At 32.2% G+C, this 23,450-nt stretch overlaps 1 protein-coding gene across 1 annotated transcript; it reads left to right on the top strand.

Annotated features, from left to right (window-relative positions):
* Positions 1-8,063: 8,063 nt before the first annotated feature.
* On the top strand, positions 8,064-19,411 carry LOC124355885 (UDP-glucosyltransferase 2-like). The gene is made up of 5 exons (XM_046807038.1): positions 8,064-8,486; positions 14,733-15,554; positions 15,945-16,164; positions 17,714-17,933; positions 18,127-19,411. The coding sequence occupies exons 2-5, from the start codon at positions 14,733-14,735 to the stop codon at positions 18,365-18,367; spliced, it is 1,503 nt and encodes a 500-aa protein (XP_046662994.1). The 5' UTR covers positions 8,064-8,486; the 3' UTR covers positions 18,368-19,411.
* The last annotated feature ends 4,039 nt before the right edge of the window (positions 19,412-23,450 follow it).

The following is a 23,450-nucleotide window of genomic DNA, read 5'->3' as shown; positions in this document are numbered from 1 at the left end:
TTACTCTTTCCAATATTATTTATGCCTTTTCCTCATTGCCGAGGTATGTTTAAACATTTTTATATGGCAATTAAAAAAGTTACAATTGTTTTTAAATCACTTGAAATCTAGCAAAATATATACTAACCACAACTATAAGATACAATTTGTTCTTCAAAAACTTACCACCAAACTGAATCGTTATAATAAACAATTCGGGGTAACAAACTTAACTAAGATATGTATTATATTAAACAACTACTACTAGTGATATGTACCAATAAGAAGTGATGGTACCCATCGTGTTTAGTGTGTTATCCATAAGGGAAAATATCTTATGTGTTATATAAAATCTCTATAAATGTTGGACCAATTGAGCTAATTAGTTTTGTAAAATATTTACTGAAGACCCAGGAAGGTTTCCAAAAGAAAACTAAAAAAAGCTTCCCGAAATATTTTAGAGTTCGATCAAATATACTAACGAAAAGTAATTTAAAGTGAACTGACACAAAACAGCAGTTGACACTTTTAATTAAAGTCCACCAAGGATGAAGAATCATCTGTTTATAATTACATTTTTTTAAAGTTTCCATGAAGAAAAGCTTTATAACGACGTTTAAATAGTATTTCCAATGCATTAGGTGGCTTAAATTCGTCAGTGGTCCAGGATGGGGTGAAAATTTGACAATAACCGTCTTTGTAATCTGCTTGACACTTCTAAACTAATCAAGTTCTGTGTTCTAAAAGTTTCTAAAACTTTAAATTTAAACAAATGGTTCTGCTTCTTTGGTGAACTTTAGCTGAAAGTGTCAACAGCTGTTTAGTGTTAATTTACTTAAATTACTTTTAGTAAATGTTTATTCTTTTCTTCTCTCTCTTTAGCTGATTTTAAAATTTCACTTCAACTTAGTTTTTTTAGATAGTTATGTTTTTGTTATTATGCTAATCTGATTACAAAAAATATCCTCCAAAATTTCAAATGTCTTTATTTACTTAAGAAAAAATATGATATTATTGAGTAGTAAGCACTTAAGCTATCAACCAATCAGATTATTAAAATAAAATTGTTTACATTAATTATTGTTATTCAAATTTCCAATAATGTGACATGAGGAGACACTCTATACTCATATTTTCGAGATGATTTTTATTTAAGTGGGGCCCACTCCCACCTTAGGTCTCTAAATAATCATCAATACGACAAATGACTAGTTAATAATTTTATTTAAGGCTTAGAGGCATTATAATAAGTAGGGAGAATATACATTTTTATTTACATATGTTTACAGAGGATTATAAATAACTAATATGTAAAACAGCCATTCCCTCTCTTCCCAGCAAAGCTGTTAGTGTAAATTATCATATTGATATTTTTACTTAAATATTAAATTTTGCGAACTTATATTTAAAAGCGAATACTTTTCTCAGACAAAAAAAACCTAATCATTTATACGCAGAATTAGAGACGATATATTTAATCAGTCATCCCACCTCAAGCTACTAAAAATAAATATCAAAAACTGAATATCAATAATATAATATACTATATCTATGCTATCAATAACTGACCATTACAATGAGTAAAGCAATTTTTAAACCCGCGTGTAATTAACAGCTTAGATTCACAATCTTAATAAAAGTAACGCACGGTCAATGATCAATGGTCGACATCGACAGAGTAACAGGTGCAAGCTACTACCTCGCGGAGCGGAGCGGCCCTCTGGACGACTCAATTTACTCACCAAAAGTTGGGTAAGTTTACAGCTATGACTCTTGCCCGCCCGCCCCGCTATGCAGAAAGTAGGCCTGCACGTGAATTATGAATGGTCGCACTATTTCGCAGTCGTTCACAATCCAAACTGCAATAATAAAGCTTACAAACAGTATAGTTGGCCCTTGCAAATTCAAATATTCCCAACTTATTGTATAAAGTTATAAATTGCATTTTTACTTTTGCATTCCTTGGAGTCTCCTAAAATGTTCTGTCCTAGGCCTAGGCTTACTGGGACTAGTGGGAAATGCGGTAGTGTCTAATTTTTGCGGAAGTGACAGGAAAATCATAATACTATTCTATACGGTCTTATAAATACACATAGGTATGTTCTTGATTGTTTAATTTTTAATCATATTCTATGTGTGAGAGGTTGCCGGGACCCGGCTCCATTTGAAGATATCCTTTAACAAACTACTGTACTATGGTTTATTTTTTATTATAATAAACATTCCCAAATAAACGTTCTGTACAGAAAATAGATAACCAATCAGAAACTCTGTTGAATTGTATGGTTTTTAATAATGTAAAAAAATCTAATTTCCAATAGTTCTCTGATCAAACCAACTGAAATATCTATACTATAATTTGAGATGGGTTTATACATTAACTCAGTATCCCAAAAACTATTTGAGATAAAACATTGTTTAAAACAAACTGTTTTTTAAATCTTATATGCATTCCAAAATGCTCTTTTTCTTTTTTATCGATGAATAAATAATGAAATTGTGAATTTTTGACACCATATTGTAACGTTATTAAATGCCAAACCAATTAATTACCTTAGGCATGATATTTATATAATCAGTTTTTATCATTTATGCAATATACGTATAATCAACATCTCGGAAACCATTACAGATATAAAAATAGTTTTATTTCAAAATGTTTAGGAAATGCTCTCCGCATTCCAATAAACTTTTAGTTTTTTTTCTCTACGCACATAAATAATGGTAGAAAATACATCCCCAAACTGTTGCGTCTCGTTATTCATCAAAGGACAACGTAGAGAGGCTTCATTTAGAACCCTAATATAAACACAGAAATTATTGTCAATGGTATGTCTGGGGTGAGCTATGATCATATTAAAACTACAATAATTCCACTATATCTTGCCTCGTTGCTCTAGGGTATATTTCACATTGACTACAACGCTTGAACCACTCGGAACGCTTAACAAATTTTGAGATTTTCCTTAGCATCCGTGGCGTAAGTGATGGTCAATGGCATAAAAATACACCACTACAACCTATTCCGTTAAATTACCAGAGGATCGTCATTGACACTCTGATGTAAACTAAGAAGGCCTCCACCGTATCTTTGAAGTAATTTATGGATATCCAAAATAGTCCAATCCCTAGACTTTGTCCTGTCCCCTTCCTAAACAATGGATTTTGTTTATTGCCTATAATAGAAAAGTGATCTTTCTTAATATACTAGTATTTTTTTAAAAACCTTGTCCCAGAAATTTCCCAGGCTATTTCAGTAAACATAAAAAATACAATATGTGCGATTTCCAAAGTTATTTCTATATTATATTCTTGTCTAACGCTTAACCCTCCAAGTGGCGGTCATTTTTTTCCTGTAGTGGCAGCATGTTTTAGAGCCTCGTGCAAGGGTTTTTTAAAAAATTTATTAAAATTATAAATTAAAAGTAATATATATAGAAGTATATATTTTTGTGTTCAGAATTGAACATATAATAATATTAGCATTTAAAATTGGCCTTAAAAAAATTGTTACCTACTAAAAATTTTTTTTCCATGAAATTCAAAATATACATTTTGTTTTATTTGGGGGGGAACCATACCTAGCAAACCAAGTTATAGTAAGAAAACTATACAAGTGAGATAGCCATTTTGTGTCAAATTTATTCTAGTTTCAGAAAAACATAAGCATTATACAAATATATGAACCTATAATAACGCTATATATAACAAAAAGCAGCGATGCGCATAAATTGTGAAAAAAAGGTGTATATGTAAGAGTTTGCTAATAAAAGTTTTACTAATACAGTTTTACTTGAATACATGTTATATTGCATATTTTATTACTCAGAATGAAGTAAACTGTACAGCAGCAGTAAAATAAATTCCATAACTTTTTTTTGAAGAGACGAAAAAAGTTTCACTTTGTCATTACTCAAAACGTTTGCAAAAATTTTCAAAGAGCAAAGTATAAAATGTTTTTCAAAGCTTGTATTATATCCAAATTTATAAATCTATGGTTTACATCTGATGGGAAATTTTATGTAGTTTTAGAAAACCATAAACTGTGTCTAAATATATTACATATATTTTGATTCCACAACTACATGTATTACTAAAATAACAGTATATAGCCTACGCGACTAACAATGACCCTGGAATGGTCCAAACAGTTATCAAACATAACAAAAGAAATTACGGTAAATATATATTTGGTTGTGAAAATTGTTATTTCAGAACTAAAATAGTGCCTACAATAACGTTTAGTGAGTGAAAAACAATAACAAACTACGTGAAATGAATTTTAGTCAAGTCATTTTGCCATAGCCTACACAGATTCGATAATTCATCAAACATATTTCAGTAAAAAGAAATTTATTTATTCTAAAATATATTTATTTGCACTACTGCAATATCTAACAACTCACCACATACTAAACACAACACTAAAAAACAAATAAAACTTACTAATAAACTCGACACGTCACAGAAACAAATCAGAACGGCAGCGACAACATGGCGGTCACAATAAACTGCATCGTTTTTTTTTTACGTTCCAAACTACGAACTTGGTACGTTGCAGCTACAATAAAAAGAGGAATAAAACTATAGTATTTCTTAGGCTTTTTCTTCCCGAATCCAATGGTGCATGAATCGAATCGATACGTTGCCGGAATATACTGTAATGAGTGATTATGCAAGGGAATGTTTGATTGTCAACATTATGACGAACAACATAACAAGATGGAAAATAACAATCAAAATTTTGATGAACAACACTTAAAGGGTTAAAAACGTTCAGCTTTTTGCGTCAGTAATGCTGTAATGAAATATTCTTAATAATTTCAGAAAACATCGGTAGAAAAACATAAAAAATATACGTATGTATAAACAAAACAGCTTAATTATTGTATACCCTCTTCCTTGTTTGAAGACATATAAAACTGGGTTTAATTACTTACATATTGATATGTAGTGGGTATGTTGCTGTTATTAAAGATAAAAAAACTACTTGTTTTCGAACAACGTGGTTTCAGAATTGGAAGATCTATAGTTATTAACCTATAATATTGGAAGTGCATGTATTGCAAGCTTTTGGTCTGAATATAAAATTATGCCGAGACCCGAGCATTTAAAGTTCTATCAGGTGTACTAGGGAAGGCTCAAACCTAGTCTCGTTGTGTCAGGGGCACTAGGGAAGGCTCAAACCTAGTCTCGTTTTATCAGGGGCACTAGGGAAGGCTCAAACCTAGTGTCGTTTTATCAGGAGTACTAGGAAAGGCTCAAACCTACTCTCGTTCTATCAGGGGTACTAGGGAAGGCTCAAACCTAGTCTCGTTTTATCAGGGGTACTAGGGAAGGCTCAAACCTAGTTTCGTTCTATCAGGAGTACTAGGGAAGGCTCAAACCTAGTCTCGTTCTATCAGGGGTAGTAGGGAAGGGTCAAAAATCTTCTCGTTTTATCAGGGGCACTAGGGAAGGCTCAAACCTAGTCTCGTTTTATCAGGGGTACTAGGGAAGGCTCAAACCTAGTCTCGTTTTATCAGGGGCACTAGGGAAGGCTCAAACCTAGTCTCGTTTTATCAGGGGCACTAGGGAAGGCTCAAACCTAGTCTCGTTTTATCAGGAGTACTAGGGAAGGCTCAAACCTAGTCTCGTTCTATCAGGGGTACTAGGGAAGGCTCAAACCTAGTCTCGTTTTATCAGGGGTACTAGGGAAGGCTCAAACCTAGTTTCGTTCTATCAGGAGTACTAGGGAAGGCTCAAACCTAGTCTCGTTCTATCAGGGGTACTAGGGAAGGCTCAAACCTAGTCTCGTTTTATCAGGGGTACTAGGGAAGGCTCAAACCTAGTTTCGTTCTATCAGGAGTACTAGGGAAGGCTCAAACCTAGTCTCGTTCTATCAGGGGTAGCTCGTTCATGCTTTGTCAAACACTAAGCAAATTGTACTGATTTAGGAAATAGTAAGGTTATATAATTAATAAAATTAAGAAACAATGTGTCTACGTTGTAGTCTAAACAATGATGTTATTGAAACATATTATGTAGCCTATATTTCAAATGGTAGTCTGTGACTTACATAAAGCTAATCAAAGGTTAGAAATAATAATGATAAAGAAACCATACAACAGTAATTACTATCGATAAATAAAATAAATGAAAAAGAAATAATCATATATTTATTAATTTAGTGATATTGGACCAGATTAAAGGTTTCAAACAGCTCTTAAAGATTTTTCTGTTAAATCAAACTCATTGGTCAACAAATAGATCATCCTCGTTCGACTTGGAATTCGGAAGTCCAGCAGTTTGAGCAGTCCATTCCCTAGCAGTAAATATTATTTTATGGATGTCAAGAACACGAGAATATTGGCCGAATTTGTTATGGGAACGTACATGAGGTCACAAACGCTCCTAATGACTCGTGTATAAATTTATTGACAACTTTTAAGTGAAACCACATTACGTGCGTATTCAAGGTCGGGCCTGATTAGTAATTTGTACATTGTAAGTATGATACTGAGAGATTGGAAGTCTTTAAGTTACCAGAATTATTATAATTAGAGCATTAGCATGATTGCATTCTTGGCCTTGAGATAAAAATATAGAGGCGTTTTTACCTGTCTTTAAAATTAGTATAACTTTTTTGAGATATACCGCCTAAAAATAATCAAAATTATAATGACTGTGCATTCTACTTAGTAAAAGTAACAGTAGCGCTTTTACATGGATATTATCTGAGACCACACCAACGCTGTGATGAGGGCAACATTTTTTGTAGGTGCTGAAACTCTGTTACAGATGTTATCTCACTAAATACCTTGATGTAGTCAAATAATTAAAAAGAGTCCACCACGATACCTATATATTTAATAAACAGTAAGAGCAGAAACGAGACTAGGTTTGAGCCTTCTCTAGCCTAGTACTTCTGATAGAATGAAACTAGGTTTAACTTATTTGGCACATATGAACTGACGTAGTGTTTTGAATTTTGAAGATATCTAAGTAAGAGTTTTGTAGTATTTCATTGCTGTATTTAATTATATTATGTGTTATGTTTGTGGCAGGAAAAAGTTGATCAACTACTTTTCACAAAATAATTAATTCTGGTTTATCATATTAAATTTATAAAACAGCAGATTTCTTTCAGTTTCGTAGCTAGTCATATATATATCGTCTGAACATAGGTACTAAATTATTTTGCAACCTAGATATTAGCAGAAATTACAATAATAGAGAAGGTAATCATCCGTCTGTTCTCCATCCACATTGCTAAATCTTTATCATCACTGTCTCTGGTGCATCTCTGACAAACAAATTGAGCTTTTTACTTGGTCAATTGATTGATTGACAAGGAATGTGAAATATTTTCGTAATGGATGCAGTCTCTCCATTTTTCGTTGCTGCCAGGGCTAGAAGCAGGTCCTCATGGCTGTAGGTAGCACGTGCTTGTATCAGCACTACTTTGCTTTATTGGCTACTCAATATAATATAATATATTTCAATTAATATATTACAATATATTCACTACGGATTACATAATTTTAAGCAAATATTTTTGATGCTAAAACACTGTCAAACACTGGAACTGGAATTGGGTAGGTCTGCTCTTTGTACACAGATGTCAAAGACTAGGCTTCAAGCACATGGTTAAACCTAGTGATTGACAATGAGGTTACTTCTGTATTGTTAATTTATTTTGCAAATGTAGTATACCAAGATGAAGTTTATTTCATGGGTAATCTACTTGTGTATTTAACACTGTATTTTACATGTAGAATGTGGGATGGATTAGGATTAAAAAACTTACTTTTTTAATGTAAGAATTCTTCTAGTTTGAAGTTTTTATTTCACTGAAATTACAAGGATATATAATATGTGTGACGTGTGGCAGACATTAAAATTCTAACTGTCAAAGACTGGGTGGATGTCAAGCACTGGTTGGTGTACCCTTTAGGAAAGTTTTGGTAACTCTGGTAGGCTTAACAATATATAAGTTTAATTAAATTAAAAGTAAGTGTTCTCCAAATATATAATTTTGTTTTATTGGATTATTAAAACATTTGTAAAGTAGCGTTATCTAAAACGTATTATGATTGTTCTTATTTACATAAAAGAAGCAAAACAAGTTTTGAACATCGGGAACAATTATCATACAATGTCTTATTAATATCAACAATATATAATAATGTAATTAGCAAATTAAAAACTAAAATTTAATTCAAATTGGCTTTGTCGAGCTAGGATTCAAATTTATCGCATTTCGTTCGCGCTTATTCTCGTGTAATGATGATAACCTATACGCTGTCTAATAAGTACCAACAACTTAGAGTAAACTAATTAGCCAATTCAATTTAAGAACCATTCCAATTTGGCTTTCTGGAGCTATGTTTTAATGCAGTTCGTGCTTATTGTGTGTGTGATTATGATGACCTAGTGATAACCCCAAGTGTGATTGTTTTCAACAAGAACACACGATCTATTTGAAAAGTCATTCAGATCCATAATAAAGACACACTACAATACGAGTGAGTAGTTTTGTTCTTGACCAATTACTTACATTTTCCTTATAATATTTAGCTTAAGCGTTATTGTACGTTTTGTAAAAATCTTAGTAAATCAGGGTATTTCATTTTTCCATTAACTAATATTAATTCTTAACTTACTTATACTGATTAAGTTATATTAAATTTTTGAAACATAAAACAATACAACTTGTTTAATATTCCTAAAAGGTTGATAACGGTATGAAATATTAGTGTGTTTGCAATTTACTTATTCGTACAATTTTGGTAATCATTTTTAACGTTAAAACATTTATGCTGGCAAATGTATGAAACTATTTTGGAAGATTTTTGCCTTATCTCTAAGTTGAATTCTTTTTATGTAAAACGTTTACTGTTTTGCAATGAAGTAAGACATTATTACAAACAATAGTTAAGACACTGGTTTAATAAAAAAATAACTTGTTGCTTCCAGTGAAATAGCCATTACTTGAAACAACTACCATGTTTGTCTGATAGTTTGTTATTCATTTTTAAACCGAGTTTTTCTGTAGGAGTTGTTAAGTTTTATATATTTAAAACAAATCCTGCCTGACTCAGACTCCATAATTTTCATGTCTGTTAGAGCATTTCGTGCAAATTTTAACATGTAGGGGGATCCAAAATAGCACAAATATCACAATTAACGGTATGAAGTTTTAAAAAATGGCGCTTCAGGGAATTAACTACCTAAATGTTTAAAAACCCTGAGATTAGTGCTTATTTCGTGAAAGGTCACACTTTGAACATTCATGTCCACTGCACTCAGTTTCAGGATAGTCACTAATTAGTTGCAACAGTAAAATTGATGAAGTTTAAATTTTTAAAACATTTTCTGTAACACATCAAAAATGGCCTCTCATTGAAAAAATTTGAAAAACTACAGTTTTTGCTGTTTTTCTTTTCAATATATACTTTAAATCCTCCAAGATTTACATATCATACGTTTTTCCCCAACTGCTCGTCATATACTCTCTTTTTCCTAATACGCATTATATAGAATACTAAACTTACATTTCTTAAGTAATTTTGTTCTTTTACATGACGATTAAAATGTATAAATGTTTCTTCCAAAAACCCTGGGCTACAATTTAATTATGAGATCCATTTCCTTATTGTGGCAGTGTTTGGTAATGGAAGCCCTCAAAAATCTATAAGCCTTTGATGAATAAAAGTAGAGTGTAAGTGCAAACTCTTCACTTTAACTGTAAAATGTTGTTAACTTTGTCTGAAAAAGTCTGTTTATCTTTACTTTTATCTTTGTTTTTAAGATTACTTACCAGCAACCCGAGAGAAAACCCTATAGAATTGTGTTCCAAACTGGCGCTTTTAATGCAAGAAAACTTCTTGAGTTGCTCAGAGCAGACGTCTTGACGTAAAGAACACGAAGAGTAGCCAACAATGCAAAATCCGGCGTTAAACGATGATTCGTGTTTCTACATGAAAAGGCGGATGCCCTTAGTCCCATTAATCGCCACACACATTGAACGTCTGCGAGTCCGTGGATACACCCGCATCGCACAGCTGTATGAGAGTAGGAAACGCGGCATGCAGGTTATGGATTTCCAGTAGTATAATTCGTTGATGGGTACTTGAGGCTGTTGACTTAAACAAGTATTTTTTAGGATTTTTGTATTGGGAACGAGCATCCATCGTTTTTGTCAGTTCCTTGCAATATATTTTCCGATCGTTCAAAACAAGTATACACTTTAGAAGGAAAACGGAAAATATTCTTGATTCGTATCGAACATATCTTTAAAATTAAACCCATTCTATAATGATTTTATGACTTAATGCATGCAAGGTTCAAAATTGTTTTTCCGCAAATTAAATATCGAAAACTTAAAAAGCGCTTCAATGTGTATTAATCTATATTTAAATTGAGTGTACCTTTCACGAAATAAGCACTAATCTCAGGGATTTAAAACAACTATGTGTGTGTGTGTGTGTGTGTGGTGAGAGAGAGAGAGAGAGAGAGAGGAGAGAGAAGAGAGAGAGAGAGAGAGAGAGAGAGAGAGAGAATACCTAGATATCTAGTTTTAAGCAACGCAAAACTTTGATATTCTATATTGGTAAATAAGCTAAATTTATATTCAAATACTTTTTTGTAGCAAATTGCATACTCTACAAAAAGGATGCTGTACATTCTGAACGAATTAACTAAATACTCTAATTAATTAAATGCCAACAACTTTAAGGCTACGAACGTATACTACGACATTGGAGAGTATAACAAGATTATGGTCGTAAATCGGTATTCTCCGAAGGTCTATTACTAACTACGGCAATGCCTGGAAGAAATCTCATTATCCATGACAAGTTCCAGAAAATGTATGAAAGCTGGTCCGTTTTCATTGGTAATTACTCTAACAAATTCTCTAGATCTGACCAGTTCAGTCTTTTTTCCAAGCTCTGTAACGAGTAAATTAGAAGTCGTAGCTGAAATACGAGGTTAAATCAAAACATAAAATTAAATTTCTGACAAGAAAGGTCCAGCCACTTTTTCTCGTATCTCTAACGGTTTAGCCACAAAACGCCCTTAGATTTCAAACTTTGGTTAAACCCGGAAAAATCAATAAAATAGGTCTACTTTAAACTTCCAGAATCCCTAATCTAAGGAAGGACTAAACCTGTACCCGAATTCCACTTATCCCCGAATTCCGTTTATCCCCGAAATCCGATTATCCCCGAATTCAGCTTGTCCCTAATTTTGCAACATCCCCTCTAATGGGCCTAGGCGAGACACAAATTATACACCTAACAGGAATTATAACTGTAAAACAGAATTAGGTCTGGTTATGGCAATTTATCAATGACAATTTTCATTACTTATAAACAAGCTCATTGAACTTCTCAGATATCAGGTAAGGCTAGTCATCTACTTTACGCCATTTTCACATCTGATATGATGGGATGGGCATGTTTTAGATGCCATATTCCAAAACATAATAACGGACAACATGGATTGTTTAAGGCATACTACTATCCTGCTTCAAACCATACTAGAGGCAACAAACTTACATTGTATTTCCAATTATGGAAATTACATTTATATTTTGGCCAAAGCGGGGTTTTCTGCTGAAAGTCACGAACGTATAGGTATGAAATAATGAGTAGAATACGGAAGGGAATTGGTTTTCAATCAATGCCTATAACCCAATTTTTGCACAGAATATAACCAAAAACACAGACAGATGGGGGTCATATATTGCGACTTCATTGCTAGTTAATTGTAACTTCTCAGATCCATTTACTCAAGCAATATACGTGAGGTTGATAACGAGCTTGGTGTTGAACTTGGTTTTTTGTCTTTCATCATGCCAAATTCTCCACGAATTTTTGTTTGTGACGTATTTTTATGTAAAATAGTTTATTTTCATGATTAATTTTTTGTTTATAGAACTTTTCACTTCTAAAGTAAGAAAAAGATAAACACAGATAGACATATTTCTCTGATAAAAGAAGCAATAACTTAATTTCAAATGCTGAGAATTCATTTTATAGCTTTCCTTTCTTGTAATGGTGCATATCTTTCCAAAATTATGTTTCGAAACCGTATTTCGTAGAGGTAACTTGTGAATTTGAAGATAGCTCAAGTAAAAGCGACTACCTTTCCTTTACTCTACCGTATCAAAGCGGTAACTTCTTCCATGTTTAGAGAGTACACGGGGTTATTGATGTATTCTGCCCCATTGATACACAGAAGCATATATAAATTAAAAGTGTGCGCAATCTATTGAAGATTTATGTGACAACTATTAAGTATGATAGATGTGATGACAACGGGAACAATCTGGAGAAGACTAGACTGTTAGAGGCTTTACATGTTGCTTATAACCGGATACACGCCGTGTCCTTTTATTTTTAACGTACTGCATTGGACCTTCTCAGGAAGATTCTACTTTGAGCTGGAATATGAAATAACAAACTGCAATCAGTTATGCAAGCAGTGCCTGTATTCGGTTCTTAATAATAAAAGTGAAACGTTGATATTCTGGAACCGATAGAGTTTAATACCCAAAAGCAAACTATGTTTTGTTATAACAACTGTAAAACTATGGAGTAAGTTCTACAATAGCGGTTGATTATATTTATAATTTTAAGCGATACTTATTTGGTTAAAACGGCCGCAATACTAATACGTAATAACACCTACCTTTCTGTAAGATATTACCATTTTTTCTTGTGTTGGTTTATCTTTGGTCCTCATATTTGAATAAATGCACTAGGCGTATTCACATTCAAGGTTGTGAAACAAGCTTACAGATTTTCAAAGTATGCTTCTGGCGGTGTTTTCTTTTTTCCTTAAAACTCTACTGCTATCACAAAAGCGCCTGTACCAAATCATTAGTACGATGGTCACAAGATGAATATCTCGGATAAGGAAGATAGGTTTGGCAACAGACTTAGTCCGCCGTCTCGTCTCTTGTCCCTCGTCTCCAAGACGTCCTTATCTCCCCTGCTAACTCGTATACAAAGCAGATGAGCGCAAAGTACTTTATTTATACCTTATTTCGCTCATAGTTATGTCAGAATGAGGCCAAGCGCTTCACTTGGGAAATTTCACTATCAATATACATTTTAAAATACAGTTAAATAAATATACAGATAAATATGTTTTATTAATAAACTCGAGTTTTCGTTTCAGGTACAGTGTATATTGAATCATCTTTCATAGTGAATACGCCTTTTTGAGAGCAGGAGGTTTATTTTCTTGAGAATCCTGAGAGTTGGCAGACTTACAGAAGAGAGTATTGTTATTGACAACCTCAACATTAACACTTTCTTCGTCCAGAATTTGATTTTTTCTGAACAAGTAAAGCGTGAAGGATACACTCGTCAGTGTTCTAAATTTGTTCTAGATAATTTGTCTGTTTTACATAAGAAATAATACAAGGCGAAGAAAGCGAATTATTCTGCAAAATATACCTGTTTATTAAATATACCCAAATGACTATGGAAGACAAACTAAGATATAACACTTGATTGAGATGTAATTTTTGTATATACGCAATTAGGGGAGTTATAAAGTTCCTTAAAAATGTATAGCCTATCACATAATTACAGTCGATGATGCTGAGCGTGTTTATCAAGTTCAAACATTCTCCGGTGATCAAGCTTATCAAACATCGAGTCTTTTTATAGAGAAGTTGATGCGTACTTTGTATTCTCAAAGATTTTAGTCCATTATTAACAACAGTGAGGATTCCAGTTAGGGAACCTATCAGCTGAAATGAGCTCATAAAATGCTACTTGCTCACTAGCAAACGATGGGATGCAAGAGCCGTACTAAAAGAGTATAATGTTAATTTTAATTGTTAATTCCGAAGTTTCATCGTGAAGTCCAGAGATCAGTTTGAGACAAATTCTGGGAATAATCTTTTCTCTTATCATTATTTTTTAAATTACGGGCGCTTTTCTCCACTTAACGATCGTAGTTATTCTAATGCATGGTAGTTAGCACGGATTGTTCTTGGTCATGGATTTTAGTTAGTCAAAATATCTTTAGAGGTCGCGAGATGAATGACTTACTTCACGATCTTGGTTGAATTTACTAATTTTCTTAAAGGAATTTCACATAAAAACCTGAACATGCATGAATAAGTCCACAAAGACGAGAGTGGCAAACGTAATAGCTCCAAACGCAATTTGCGAATAGAATGCATACCCAGTGACATATGATTACATCACTATTTCAACTGTAATAGGGGTTACTATAAAACTAAAATACACAAATATTTGCCATAAATGGACTGAATTAGACTATATAAAACGCAATTAAAGTTACAAAAACATGACAGTTTGAAGTAAAACAACAAAAACACTTTACATACTTTAGGTTGATTTAGTATACGATACGTTTACGTGTAAAAAAGTTTCTAGGGTATACTTGTAAGAGAGAAAATTAATTCTGTAAAGCTAAGTGAATAAAATGGCTGTTATTCCGATTGAAAGCACAATTTGTTACTAGAGCTAGACGAACATTTCCACTGTTGATTTTATGTTCTGCTCTAATATAAAATAATTTTTAAAGCCTATTATCAAAAATGATACTTAATAAAATACTTCCGCTTGTTTTTATCAAAATAAACCTATATTTTACATTTATTGGTAAGTATATTATGATCACAATCCAAAATTCAAATTTTCAGATTAAGTATGTCACATTAAATAACAATAACCTAAAATAATATGCCTATATACTAATAATATTGTTTTTTTTCTGTTTAGATGTGGTGCCTGTACTTGATGGCATTATGCCTCGCTGTGTGGAATGTTGACAGCGCGCGCATTTTGGTATTCCAAGTGAGTGGTGCAAAGAGCCACACTGTTGTCATGGAGCCCCTGTTTGAGGAACTTGCCGCCAGAGGCCACCAGCTCACAGTCTTTACTTGTTTTCCACACAAATCACCAATACCAAACTTACGAGAAATCGATGTATCTCATAGGTGGCCACGCACTGTCAGCAATTTTAGCATTGGTCTAATCAAGAGCACTATGTCAAATCCCTTCCAAACTTCGATATTTATGATGGACATCGAGTTCAATGTTTGTAAACACGTCCTGCCAGACGAGAATGTCAGGCAAGTTTTCGAATCCACTGAACATTTTGACTTAGTCATGACTGAAACGTTTTCTGCAGATTGTTTTGCCCCCTTCGCTTATAAATTTAACGCACCTCTAATCTCCTTTGTCACTAGTAGTGTTCTGCCGTGGCTCTCTGAACGGACTGGCCTTCCAGACAACCCCTCTTACATTCCAAATTATCTCTTGGACCTCACTCCAAATATGAGTTTATATCAGAGAATACACAATTTTGTTGTTCAGATATTTGCCAAGTTGGTTCACAAATACTATGCAATTCCCAAATCGCAAACCTTGATCACTGAACACTACGGCTCCTCAACTCCACAACTTCACAAACTTATTCTAAACACTTCACTTCTGTTCGTGAATAGTCATATTTCTCTTGGTCAAAGTCGTCCATTTCCCCCCAACGTTATTGAGATTGGAGGCATTCACACAAGTAAACCATCAAAGAAATTGCCAAAGGTATTACAGTGATCATGTTAATCGTTTTAAATTAAGCCATAAAATCACTGCATACTGATACTCATTTCTTGAAATAAAATAAATTTAATATAATAAATTCTTGTGTATACATTTTTTACGATTTCTGGGCATATACTATTTAATTTCTTTATGACTAAAAAGTGTAACTTGCCAGTTTAATATAACGAATTTAATTATTAAAAGCCACAAATCAATAACGAAATAAATTACAATTAAATAATTAGGAATAAGTCATAGATTACATTAAGTTATTAATATATTATTTTTTGTTTTTTATTTCACATGCTACTCTAAACCAGCTCTTTTTCGTCTAGTTTTATTTAGTAGGCTACTACTCTTATATTCTGAAAATGTATATTTGTATTGCAGGACCTGCAGCAAATTCTAGACCAGTCACCACAAGGTGTAATTATGGTGAGTTTCGGATCGCTGGTCCAAGTATCCTCCATCCCTGATCACGTGATCCGTATCTTCTTGAAGGCGTTTTCTTCATTTCCCCAAACAGTCATCTTCAAGTATGAATCTAACCTTCCAGAAGTTCCATCAAACGTAGTGATAAGGAAATGGCTACCTCAACGGGAGATTATTGGTAATGAATGCTGTGCTTGAAGTCGATTCAAATTTATAAAATTGTATATCAATATTATTTTAGCCTTATGAAATGGTTCAGATTTATATAATGCTAATTAAATAGTATAATAATGCAAGTAATTTTTACATAATTTGCCCTTAAGGCACCTTTTTTCAATTACACAGTTAATCTACTTAATTCTTCAATGAGACCGGCCATCAAACACAACAATATTAATTTAATATTTTTAATACTCACACCATTAGCCTATATGCCTTTTATTTTTCACTTTGAGACAAGTTTCGGGCTACGAGCTAGTTGCAGTCAGTGTTCCCTTCACACAATCATACAAAGATGAGTGTTTATGGATTATTTTATGTAAACCCCGATGAAAGTACATATAACATATGTGGTATTTTCGAAATAAGTGAAAATTTTATTTCTTTTTATTAAGTAAAAAATGAGTCATCGCATTAAAAAATATTGTTTCGAAATCTATAACAACTGCTTGCTGGTCTTGAAACTTTGTTTGTTATCATATTTAAACACTAGAAGATTTCGTGCAGTTTTCATGTAAAAAAACATTTCAATGTTGGTAATATGACTGTTTGATCATTTAACCAAAAAAAAAAGCTTTTTGAGCTCAGCGAGTGAACGGTGCAACCAAAAATTAACTTGACCACATTAATTTGCTGGTCTAGTTATTACGCATAACATTGTCTATTATATTGTAGTTTTGTCTGTTATAGTTTTCAAGATCCCGTCATTATTTATAAAACTGGAACATACTGAATATTAATAAAATAAGTATATATTAAAATATATCTTAATAAAATATAATATATGTATTACTTGTCTTAGTCAAATAGTGCTGAAAATAAAGCGCTAGGTATAATAATCACACGGAAACAGTAAGGTTTACTGGATTCTGACAATGGCCACCGAAATGTTTCCATTTCTTCATGTTCTTGAAATCATAATATACCAATAAATCAGTTAATGCCCATACTTTTCTTTTAAAAATACTAATGAACTCATAGCACATTTAATTATACTTCAACATTATCATAAACATAAAATATCTTTTGCTGATTAACTGGCGATTTCCTACCAATTAATTATTTATTGAAACATAAATAACTCTTGCTTTCCGTATCCGAGTCACCTTCCCGGCCAGCGTAATATTACTGCTATAATTTGTGAACATTTTCTTAGTGTAAATAAAATTTATAGTAATATATTTAAAGATCGGCATTTCAACTAACGTTTTGGTTTCATAAGTTATACTTAGAAATCCTATGTAACTAGATGGTGAAAAAATCCAACGTCCTCTTTCCAATTGACCATCAACCCCTGAACTCAACGTACTGTGGACTTCATACATTCTCTGAAAACATTCCTAACGTCTGGTTCATGTGTCGTATTTTGCTTTTAAATAGAGGAAGCAGTGGAAGTGTTAACTAAACACATTTCCTAGAAACAAAGAAACCAAATGTAACAATAGGTATGTACATTCATAAGTGATATTATGTTGGAAGTGTTATATTTATCTGGTACTTATTTTCAGAACACGAGAATGTTAAGGCACTTATAACTCATGGAGGATCAGCAAGTACTATAGAGGCAGTTCACTTTGGTAAACCTCTTATTGGGATTCCTATATTCGCTGACCAGTATTTTAACATAAAAGCAATAGTGGAACGTGGAGCTGGCGTTATGCTCAGTTTGGATAATATATCAGAAGAAGCTGTAATATCTGCGATTCATACTGTCTTGAATTATAACAAGTAAGGATTTTTATAATAGAACGTAACAATAATTTAAGTTATGAGAAGTATTTATTGAGTTCCTAATCACAAACAGCTGTAAATGTAACCAACCATTTCCAAAATTTTAAATATTGTAAATTCATTGTAAAATTTAAAGATTTTAAATTAAAAAACTTTATAAAATTTTTAAATAAATATTTAATTTGATCAGGTACACAGACAACATGAGAAAGCTGTCACAGCAGTTTCGGGACCGGCCGATGACGCCGCTGCAGACAGCAGTGTACTGGACAGAGTACGTCATCAGACACCAGGGAGCGCCTCACTTGCGGCCGGCCTCTGTCAGTCTGCCACTCTACCAGTACCTTCTCCTTGATGTCATCATCGTCTTACTTACGCCTTTTCTTATTTTTTACTGGTTTGCGAAACTAATCTTTAGGAAAATGCGTTAACAATATTCGGTAATTTTTAAAAAAGTAATGTTAAATCAGAAATGAGATAGAGCGTGCAAATATTTATATTTATTTGGATTTGACTTTACAATTTTATAATGGAAATAGATTGCTTAGCGACAAAAATGATAAAAATGAAGGAGTTAAAATAACTTGAACCTAATAAGTTCAAATTCATTCATTAGCATGTATTCTTATTAAATTATGACTGCGTTATATCAAGGTAGAAATAGACAATAACAACACATTCTACTCATGAAATAAAAATAACATACTATATTCCATTTCACCTTCCGCTTAGTGCAGCCTCTGAAATCTGACACTGTCAAGACTTGACTCCTGATGAGTCCACGTCTGTTTGAAAAGATCCAAAAACATGTCGGTACCAAGACGTTAAAAACCTAATTTACTCAAAATTCGCATTGCAGCAACTCTGCCCACCACAGCCACATTATGTGAAGAATGAAAGTTAGTATAACAAATTGTGGCAAAGCATATTATAGTTTCAATAGTGCATCAGTTTGAAATATGTTGCATCACAGTTTCTCAGTTCGCCTAAACCCGAACACTGTGATTGTGAAAATATGTAATGGACTATTATTTATGAAAACCTAGGTTTAATACCAAAGTATAAGATAGAAAGATTCTCTTGAAAATACTAGAATCCCTCCAAACACTATCAACTCAATTTACAAAACGGTTCGTATCTCACAGCATTTCAGAATGTACGAATATGTGTTTAAACTGTTTTGTAATGATTAGTTATCTTGCCTATGAGGAACAAAAAACTGTTATATGAAATACATAAATAATAGAGACTAATCATAGATAGGAACAATTTTGAATCTGTTTCCTTCAGTAAATATTTATATTTAAATTCAAATCATTGCGTGGTTGTTTGTGTATCAGAATCGGTATGTGTCATTTAATCCCTTGTTTAAAAACGCTCCTTATACCTTATTGTGAGTATTAGGTTCCATAAAGTTGCTAATACATCCCTTTGATATTAGGGTAGCATAATGGTTCTAAATATTCATTACAATATTTTTGAGAATAGTACAAAAATTATTAAGATTTTATTTTATTGTTTTAGTATACCTAAAAATAATAAAACCATGTTCATCTTGAATTATAACTTTTTATATGCACTAGAGTTATATATAAACCACATCTTCCTATCTAGAATTATTCTGGCAGTGGGGAAAAGAGAAACAGATTCTCACGTATAAGCAAAATTCCAAGATATTTGGTTGAGTAGATATTAATATTACAGAAGTTGATGTTTAAACATTTAAGGGCAGTGGGATGGCATCCTAAAGTATGATATAGTTTCTCAGTGCGGAACGCTCAGAAAGAATAGTGTTTATGTAGAATCTGATGAAGTCATTATTCAGACAAAGTATAGTTTGGTCAACTTTTTAATGATTATCATTATAGAAGTGAAAATACGTTTTCTCTATATGATTTTTCTTCTGTTCTGAAGTTAAAGCGTAAATTATAGCAGGTTTTACTTGTAGTGGGTAAAAAACTATTTGTACTAACTTCAGTGTCTGTACTTAGTTCTTGAGAAAAGTGTATTAAAAGTATAATATGTTTTCTAGAAACCTGATTGAACTTAGTTATCACTTTTCTAACTGTGTATGTTTGCTGTGCAACACCCGAGTAAAGATATCTTATGGGATTACAACAGTTTTTAAGGGAAATACACTTGGAAGATTTAAAGTTCAAGATATTTTTTTTTTTATTTTAATTTGTATTAGAATTTATAATTTTTATTTTCATTAAAATTTTACTTTTAAATTATACATCAAATAATGATGTACTTAAAACAACAATGACAGTGAGTTCAAGGCGTCTTTCTTTTTCTTTAACAACCTCGTTAGCTTTTAAATACTGCTCAATTTCCTATACGTCAATATTTATCTATCAACCTACAAATGAATTATATTACATAATAAATTATTCATTCTAATGAAATCATTGAAGTCCTTTAGCTATTTAAATTATTTACACATGTTAATGAATATTTATTATTATCATAATTATATTCAGACGTGATTCAAGGATAAACTTAGAGATACATATTAATTAAAATAATCACTCGAGGTCATACAATACAGTGCTCTGTGTTTTACTACAAACTGTTTACAAAACGCTAAAACGTCTAAATACTTAAGTATGACGCAATACATACTTTTGTAGTCTGAGTGTCTCTGATGTCGAAACGATGCGGGGTTCGTTTTGAGCGTCTTCGTTATTCGACACCCAATTATTTTTGGATCCCTTCAGACGAACATGACTCCAGATTCCAGGAGTCAAGTCTGCAACAGCATCAGATTTCAGATACTGCAAGTAAGAGGAAGGTGAACTGGAGCTAAAATTAACATTCACATCGAATCAGCCTTTCCAATTTAATGATGAGATTTGGCCAAAGAAGTCATTAAATCCTCGATACCAAGGGTTTGCTTTATTAGCATTGCTGTAGTTATAATTACTGCGCTCGGTGATAACTACAGTAGTACTTACCTTTGTAGCAGTGAAACAGTTTGCACTCTACTGTCTGCCCTCACTAAGAACAAGATACAGGTATGGCAATCCGCAATTTATTTAATGTTCTATGCTTCAAATCGGTTTTGTCTAATATTCTTACAATTTAACAGTGTCAACTACTATACAGTGTGACATAAATATATGAAAATTATTAATGATTTAGTGAGTTAGAGCTATCACTCATGTTTAGTTTAGTACATGTCTATTAAATATAAGTTACTTTTAATTTGGCTAGATCTTAGTTTTGGAAACCATCTTGAATCCCCAATTTTGAATTTGGGATAGTTTGATGTTTAAAATAAATAAAGTCATAGGCAATCCGAATATTTTTATTCTGAATTCAACCTTTCAGTCCGTTATAGTTATTAAGAAAATTCAACTTTAATAACTGTTATTTTACTATCCACAGTATCATGTGACGCAACTACTAATATAAGAAAGTAACCTTTTAGGCAGGGTTTTAAAATTAACTATGAAAACAGTCATGTCTATATAATAATAAAAAAACTAATTTGTGATAAAATTTACGATGCATTAAAATGTCCATTACAACTGGCTGTTTACTAAGAGCCTCTGGAGACAATCACTATCCGATACCAAAAATTACATTTTTATCATGAATAAAGCCACCAACTTCAAAAGGTTAATTGCTTGATGAAATTTTTATTTGCCATGCGTAAAATGTTGACGAACTGGTTGCTGTATTTAAATTAAACATTTATATAATTGCTACGTTGACTATCATTTCTTCGGAATGGTTTGTACCATTTTAGGACGAGAGGGCTATACATAGCGACAAAAATCGTCGTCTAAGAGGACGATCTGGGTTATTTACAGTCCTTTTATGTTTTAATGTTTATGAGTGACAAACTTGAAAAAACATAATTTTATATAGTAAAGTAAATCCTACAACCTTTCTACAAACAGTTTGGATATATCAGAGTAAAACTGGCATGCGTGCAGCTAATCACATCTCATCACAAACAAATCTCATCTTCTTGAATATATGCCTGTATTCCTAATTGCATTCCATTCATTGTGAAGCATGATCCTTTTTTATAAAGGTAAGGCAAGTCCCATTTTAAGCTTTGTTCTCAAGGCCCACTGGCCTGCACGAGGATATTATCAAGCAGAATAATGGTTACAGTCATTACTCTATCAAGCGATACGTTAACAGAAATAATTAACTAAAACCTCTCACTAATTCGGAGTACTTTATTAATTTGAAAATCTATTTAAAGTATTAACCATTATTAACTGAATTTTATTTCAGTCATTTAAATGAGTACTGGTAGGTAATATATAAGCCTATGTTCGTTACGACAAACCATAGTCAAGACATATTTGACTTATACTCTTAGTTTTATTCTCTTGACACGTAAAACTTATATTCTCACAAATTAAACAGGTTACAGTAAACTATTTCACTATTTAAAACAATTTTCGTAACTGTTCAAAGCATAATAGTCAAGATATATTTGACTTATACTCTTAGTTTTATTCTCTTGACACGTAAAACTTATATTCTCACAAATTAAACAGGTTACAGTAAACTATTTCACTATTTAAAACAATTTTCGTAACTGTTCAAAGCATAATAGTCAAGATATATTTGACTTATACTCTTAGTTTTATTCTCTTGACACGTAAAACTTATATTCTCACAAATTAAACAGGTTACAGTAAACTATTTCACTATTTAAAACAATTTTCGTAACTGTTCAAAACATAAGTCAAGATATATTTGACTTATACTCTTAGTTTTATTCTCTTGACACGTAAAACTTATATTCTCACAAATTAAACAGGTTACAGTAAACTATTTCAGTATTTAAAACAATTTTCGTAACTGTTCAAAGCATAATAGTCAAGTAATAGAAACCGAATTATAATTCGTAAACAAATATATCCTACAATTTGTCAATAGATGGCAGCAGATGAAAATGAAGTTCACAAGATGAACAAGGTATTAGTAATAACCCTGTTGTGGATTAAAAATGTTATATTCGTATAAAAGTGTAACACCACCTTGGGGGCTTCAATACAGCTTCGCTAACTTGTTTTCGTTTACAATTATTTCAAAACTTATAATTTCAGGATTGTAATTCGTTCAGTGTTATAAGAGGAATCTGCCATACTACACAAGCTTTTCCTCTCATCAAAATAATGAATAAATGTCATATAAACATTGGTTCGGAATTGCTTTGCTGGCGAGGTATACAGTTTAATTGAGTATAATAATTAGATGTGTTTTATGTAAAGCGAGCTTTATGTTAAAGAAGTCTATTCCGTTTTTATTAACTTTATCATAATTTTGTAGAATAAAATTCACTACAAACTTTATTGAAAACTTTTCTCTATTTATAGGAAATTTAACGGATTTATCGTAGTCCAAACGCAAAAAAAGTGTGTTTTTGACTGTAACAATTTTTGCTTTTTCAAACTATACTCCCAAAATATTGGAGGTAAGAGTTTTGGGGCAAGTTTTATACGACTTGCCAGCTTATTTACATAAAACTTATCTGATTAACAA

The sequence above is a fragment of the Homalodisca vitripennis genome, chromosome 2, assembly GCF_021130785.1.
Source record: "Homalodisca vitripennis isolate AUS2020 chromosome 2, UT_GWSS_2.1, whole genome shotgun sequence".
Classification (NCBI taxonomy): Eukaryota; Metazoa; Arthropoda; class Insecta; order Hemiptera; family Cicadellidae; genus Homalodisca; species Homalodisca vitripennis.
This window is presented reverse-complemented; position numbering and strand designations above follow the sequence as displayed.